The 6975-nt window shown below is 32.6% G+C and overlaps 1 protein-coding gene across 2 annotated transcripts in view; it reads right to left on the bottom strand.

Annotated features, from left to right (window-relative positions):
- LOC106463761 (WASH complex subunit 4-like) overlaps window positions 1-6975 on the bottom strand; it is a 77595-nt gene that overhangs the window by 5176 nt on the left and 65444 nt on the right. For both annotated transcript variants that reach the window (XM_022391342.1, XM_013923826.2), the window contains exons 30-31: window positions 5545-5635; window positions 4318-4368 (exon numbers count right to left, since the gene is read on the bottom strand). In XM_022391342.1, coding sequence (XP_022247050.1) covers window positions 4318-4368; window positions 5545-5635 — 142 coding nt within the window. The remainder of the gene's footprint in view (window positions 1-4317; window positions 4369-5544; window positions 5636-6975) is intronic.

The following is a 6975-nucleotide window of genomic DNA, read 5'->3' as shown; positions in this document are numbered from 1 at the left end:
AAAACTTTACACGTCTTAAATACCCCTAATAAGGCACGGATTCAACGTGCATATCATCATCTTGAAATTTTCATGCGGAACGTGTCCCTCGGACCAAGCAAAACCAACATTAGGACAACAGAACGAATGAGTGCAGTCAGCCGTAACGGAGATTTAAACATACTCGTAGCATCGTTTAGGTGTAATTTACCTTAACCAAAATAAATCAATTAATTTTTTCTATGTTTTTGAAAATTATAGTTTTCGAAATATGCGACGTTTCTTTTGCGGTTCAGTATATTTAAAATACAAGAAGCATTATTACAAGCTTAATGTTTCACCAATTTTATAATATTTAAAATACAAGAAGCATTATAACGGATAACTAATGAGTATTTTTGCAAATATTAAATGTTTCATCAAAATAATTAAAAAATACGACAGTATTTCTCATTCCTTTATTTTCTGTTATGTCTTAGCACTCACAGAGGTTAACATTTTCTTACTCTGAAAATGAATTTCCTCCCCTCACACAAAGCTATCTCAATCTTCTTTCTGCTCCTCAGCATTGCTAAAAAATTGTAATACTAAGTGCACCAGTTTATATACCCCACAAATTATGTGCCACTTTTAAACATGTATATAGCATGTGACCACCCTCCACCAATAGCATTGCACTACCCATATTGACACAGCTAGCTAACTCCCTCTGATTTTCCTACTCACTCCTCACTTTCAAGAATTGGCAGGATCAAAAATGAATAATACCAGCAGTGGGGAGGAAGTAAGTACCTATCAGAAATACATTTTCAGTGTAAGAAAATGTTTACTTCCAATATGGTCTTGAAGTGAATTTGATACCCACAAAAGGAGAATTGGCAAGTCAAGGGACAGTTCATTGAAATATAATGATAGAGAAAAACATCTAGCCATGGCTAGGTATCTACCCAACCTCAAATGGACAGATGAGGTTCCACAACCCATCCTCTGCATTAGAAGGTTGAGAACAACCCAGATAAAAACAAAATTAGAGTAACATAAACATTGTAGCTAGGGCTTGTGAACCATGTGATATATATACACACACCAACCCTAACTGTAAGTAAACAGAGTGTTTTATGTCAAGCAAACGAAATTATGAAGAGGAAGTTAGCATTCTGCTGAAATCAGACAAACTCCCAAAACCATGATAGGAGCAAGAAGTAAAACAAACTGAACCCAGCATTACGGGGTTGTGTCATTGCCTAAACCCAACCGTAAGAAGAGGGCAATACCTGTAACTGGTATTAAGAGCAGAAATCATAACTCACCCAACTGCAAATGCAGGGAAGACAGATCCTGCAACCAGAATAGGATGTGGAACATTTGCTCACCTGTAGGAACAGTGTACGTATGTCCTGTTGCTGGAATTACAAGGTAGATGAAGTCCCCCAAACTCAACCATAGGATCAAGGAAGGAAACCTCCTGCATTCGGAATGAACAAGAAAGGGGCCTCTACTGCACTAAACTGTGGGAACATGGTGGTGTCATCCTGAACCAGGTATTACGAGGAGGATTCTGTGCAGGTTGGTCCTGCTCTAACCGACATTCAGTCCACCTGGAAATATGTATTCAGGGGAAAGGGAAGGAGAGAACCCAGATTTTCCCTCTTCTCACTGAGTGAGTAAATGCTTGGTTGTATTGTAATGTAAATTTCTACTTCACACTCAGGAGGAAGCTTCCTTGGTCAACAGGGATGAGCAGAAATCCCCCTTTTGCTTTACTCATGATAGTCAATGAGTAATGGTCCACTATTGAATTAAACTTACAGACACCTAGAGACACATAAATATATACCACTAGGCATGCCACTAGTGATCTTGCAGAACACCCTATTTCTACAGTGAGCATTATAGATCCACCAGTATATAGTGCAGGTTTGAGTGAAAGCACACCTGACCAGGCAATGCTCACCACAGAGCAGGATCCTATTAGTAGTAAAAAAAAGGGTCCTTGAAAAGAAAAGAAAAACAAAATATTGGCAAAAGATACCCAAGTCAAAGGCAAACATAATATATGCAGAAATGCCACAGGAGGGAGACAATATCCACCTCAGAAAGATACAGCTAGATAATGCAGATAGTGAGTGAAGAAGGAATACAAAGTAGTTCAGATTTCAGCCTGAACAATTTCTTCCAACGGACAGGAAAGATGAGCAACCAAACATGGCAATATGACAAATTTGATGAGAAGAAACGTTGAGGAGACAGTAATCTTCCATGGATAAGTCTGAATACATCAGCCTAAGGAATTGACTAACTAAACCAGTTAATGTGACAGGTGATAGATCACAGGAAACAGAAGGGATCCAGGGAATAAAAGGTTGGGAATGTGAACCCAAAATGAGGCAGAACATGCCACATCAAACCTGTGGGAGCGAACCTGACAAAGAAGCCAAATGGGATCAGAATGAGAGTACAGGTAGGAGATGGAAGGTAAAGAAATGAGTGTGAAAGCCAAATGGCCTTCCTGGGCAACAGAGGTCTTAGGGAGGAAGAACTAATTTGAAAATAGGAAGACATAAGAGGAATGGTAGAGGATTCTGGTAACATTAGCACTAGAGGAGCACTCAGTAGAGTTCATACCTCCTCCAGACAAAAACGTGTCTTTATGCCTATCATTTTCAATGGATATGGTCCATTTTAGGCAGGACAATGAGGAATAATATTCTACACATGTCCACCAAGTTTCATCAAAATCCGATCATTTCTGACTGAGTTATAAGGCAAAAATAATGTGAAAAATCAGTCCCCATGTCAACAGGTAGATATATTTTTCGTGACTTTGACCTTTAACCCTAAAAAAACTAATAACTTCTAAACTGTGTCATAGTTTAAATGTATACCAACTTTCGTCCAAATCCATTTAGCTGTTTATGAGAAATCTTGCTGATAAACACACACGCACAGGGGTGAAAACATAACTTCCGTCATCTTCTGTAGCTGAGGTAATAAATATCCAATCAACGATGTTCGCAAGCTAGGAGGAAAAGGAAACATGTAACATACCACACACCTGAATAACCAGCAGTTAAAAAAAAAGGTTTAGTGTGACAAACCAAAATAAAAAGGTGCCAGAAAAAGTGAATCCAATTTTTTCTCCTTGATTGCATTCATCTTCAGCAACTTTGTTAGGTTGGTAATGAGAAGAAATTGCGAACTGAATGTGCGAATCTAGCTCCCTACAAATTAAGGCCTGTACTTCCTCAGCAGATAAAGTCAAAACCGATGTGCCGGAGTAGTCATACCAGAAGCATTTTCTGCAGTAATGGGAACTACTGTTGTCGATACATTGAATTACGAAGTCATTCTAAGTTACCATATAATTCGGTAACAATAAACAAATGAAAAAAAAACTGAAACAATTGAATGCAAACACTGTACAAGAAAACTTGAAAAAGGCATTGAAGTGTCAATGAAGTATAGTCGTAAACAGTATATAGAATGGTGTGCTGAGTGCTAAAATTTTTTAGTAATACTGAGGAGGCAGAAAGAAAAGTGAGATAGCTTTGTGTAAGAAGAGATAAGACTGTATTGGGAGCTTTGCCTTCTATGTTATTGTACTACTGATGTTTGTTTTTTTTACCATCTTCATTTTGCTGAATGAAAAATGGTTACATAAAAATATTTTTACTCAACACTGAGGTTAAATATTAGCATTTCATTCCAGTAAGTTTGCAAGCAAAACCTGTAGCCTAATATTACAGTTGCTGCAACAAAAATAAATCCAGCAGGCTAATTTTTTAAGTTATATTTTGGAATGAAAGAAACAGCATTTAGAAGAAAAATATTTTGATGAAATAATGTTAAACAAAATATCTTAAATTCATATTCCCATATATAAGTTATTTTCCATTAATTCTTTTATCTCATGTCATAACAATAACCCTAAAGCCATGACAGATGCTGTTAAACAGTTTTTGTTTTGTTTTCCTAAACACTTTCATAGTGCCAATAACACTACACTTGTAAAGAGATAGCACATCTTCAGATCAATTTACACTAATTAATTTTAACTATCCCCAGGGACACCAGTAAAATGTAAATGACAAATTATAGCTATGTGAACAACAACAAAAAATAATAATAATCTGTTTAGCTTTGGAATTATTTACAAAAGTTACATAAAATATTCCACTGCAAGAGCCCCTTCAAGCCTAACTTTCGAGGGCTGCACATGCAAATATAAATGACCTTCTACATTGAATAAATTTGTAGGTCCAACATCAAAAACTTGAAAAATATATGATATAAAAAAACAGTTACATCTACAAAATCAAAAGGAAGAGGTTTACATACCTAGGGATTTTTCAGTTCTGTTTCCAGTCTTCTCTTGATCATTTTTATCTCCTAAAAACAAAACAAACTTATTATTTTCTGAGCATTTATTTTGATTATTATTATCAGACAGAATATTAACATTCTAGGAATTCTTTTCAATAAACTACTCTTCTAAGATGTAAGAAATTATTTTTATGTATTTTCCATGTTACCATCACTGGATGATCTGATATTTTTGTAAATACTATGCACATTAAATGCATAGGAAGATCAGATTTAAAAGCCACCTCCCACCTCGATGCCAGTTCTTCAGAGGCCCTAAGAATACATGCTACGTTTGGTAACAATTAGTACAGTGTTTCACTAGTTATAAAAGGACACACTTCAACAGACATGTGTCAAAGACTAATTTTAATCACTGAGCCTTTTTTTATGTTTTCACTAAACTGTAAGAACTACCCTCTTATCCTAAAGCTAAAGAAAGCAAGGATAAGCTCTATTTGAACACTTCTAGTAATAATAACGATTCAACAGTACAGATGTAATTATTGCCAAATTATGCTTCATATTTCCCTTCTTTTATTTGTTTATTCAATTATTTTTCAAGATAAGTTTGTTTTTGATAGATTACCACAATAAATCAAATAAAAAAAAGAAAAACATTATTAAAATTTATAAATAAATCCATAAATGCTACAAAGTTTATTATATTTATATCACTCTAGCATTTTTACGTGATATGTCATTTTAAATTTTATCATGACAGACAATTTAAAAGTTTTAAGCTTACGAATAAAAAAACAGCTTAAAACATTTTAGAAATCTGTCTGTTTATGAAATAAGTCATGGTAGAACCTTTATGTGGACCCGGCAATTTGTTAGTGACCTTGAAAAGGTAAAAAAAATAATACAAAAAGATTGTTGTTGGTTATCCTGAGGACAAAAATAGCTATCCAGTGAAAATATACAAATTTTTGTTAAACAATTCAAAATTAATAGGATAAAATACACAACTTCACTCTAATAATCAAAATCTCATCAGTTCATTTACTTTTTTTATCTATTTTACTTGATAGATTCAAAGACATACATCTTTTGTACTTTATTTTACCACAACCAGCTAGTATGAAGTTTAGCTTAGTTTTAAGTCCATTTTATTTATTATTTTCAGTTCATATTTTATTGTCTTTCTGTACAGGTTGGAAAAATTGCCATCTTTTACACTATAAAATTATTTCCAATTACCTTTTTTTATCTCCTTTTCTTCAGCAGCTGTGAGGTCAGCTCGGAAGAAGATCCGAGCACTGCTCAAGGAATAATTCAGTATATCAAACTCCTATAAAAAAAAAAAGGACAGAAGTGGTGTGTAACTTAAAACCTTTTTATTTAAAGATAATTAAAATGTTCTGTGCACTTTTAACTGTTTCTTCAACATTCCAATCACCAAAACAACTTTTTTCTAAGTTTAGAATATAGCTGGGTTGTGCAGATTTTTAATTTCATTGAAATTTATCATATCATCACAAAAATAACATGTATTAGTTCCAATCTTATTAAGTTAGCTCTATGAATAAACTTTGGTTTTAATGTTTTCATGATAAAGAAATTATGAAACTGTTAACACTTCTTTTAAGCCTTTTTGAGTTAACTTAAGTAAAATAAGCAAACATTTATTCTTATTTCTAACAATTTCATAATTAATTCTCTCACAATGAAATTGGTTGAATTGACAAACTCGTAACCACTTTTGTTTTTGTCATAGTTTTCATATTATAACTTTTAATGCCCTTTGTGTATCTTCACAAAACGTTTAGTAAACATTAAGTCTTTTGTATACAAAAAATCAGATTTTTTAAAGAAATATTTTTACTAAGGATTTGTCAGTGAATATATATATACAGTATTTCTATATACTAGTTAAGATAAAAAATACTTTTCAAAAATCTCAAATTTTATTTGTTTAATTTCTAAAACCTTCTAAATAAATTTCAAACTTTTTTCAGTAAAACTTTATATTTTATCTGTTATTTTTTCTACCTAATTTTATACAAGGTTGCTCAATTTTACTGACCTCATAACTACAAGAAAAAGAATGAAATAAATCTAAATTACTTTTTTCTTCCTAGAACGACTTCAAATTGTAATTTGAAACTACATTTATTTATCATAAATATCTTAACAGTATACATCTATTTATACTTAAATTTTATTGTTTTATTGCATGTTGAACCTTGTCTAACTATTCACACCATTATAAGTTATAGATCACTTGGTGAACGTGCAACGACTTCAAATTGTAATTTGAAACTACATTTATTTATCATAAATATCTTAACAGTATACATCTATTTATACTTAAATTTTATTGTTTTATTGCATGTTGAACCTTGTCTAACTATTATTCGCACCATTATAAGTTATAGATCACTTGGTGAACGTGCAACTCATGTTACACTATTGAATTACATTACACATAAGCTACTCGTGAGCGTACCTTGGGAAAAATTTTTATTATTGTTATTCTTTAATTCCCCTAATCTAATCTTAACTAACATAAAAAGTTTGCTGTTTTTACATTTTAGCTGCTTTTATGATATTAAATAAAGAATACACATGAAAAACAAGAAAAAAACTACTTACCTGGTTTTATTTTTTTTACTGTCAACTGTCAATGAC

The sequence above is a fragment of the Limulus polyphemus genome, unplaced genomic scaffold, assembly GCF_000517525.1.
Source record: "Limulus polyphemus unplaced genomic scaffold, Limulus_polyphemus-2.1.2 Scaffold1475, whole genome shotgun sequence".
In the NCBI taxonomy this organism is placed as follows: Eukaryota; Metazoa; Arthropoda; class Merostomata; order Xiphosura; family Limulidae; genus Limulus; species Limulus polyphemus.
This window is presented reverse-complemented; position numbering and strand designations above follow the sequence as displayed.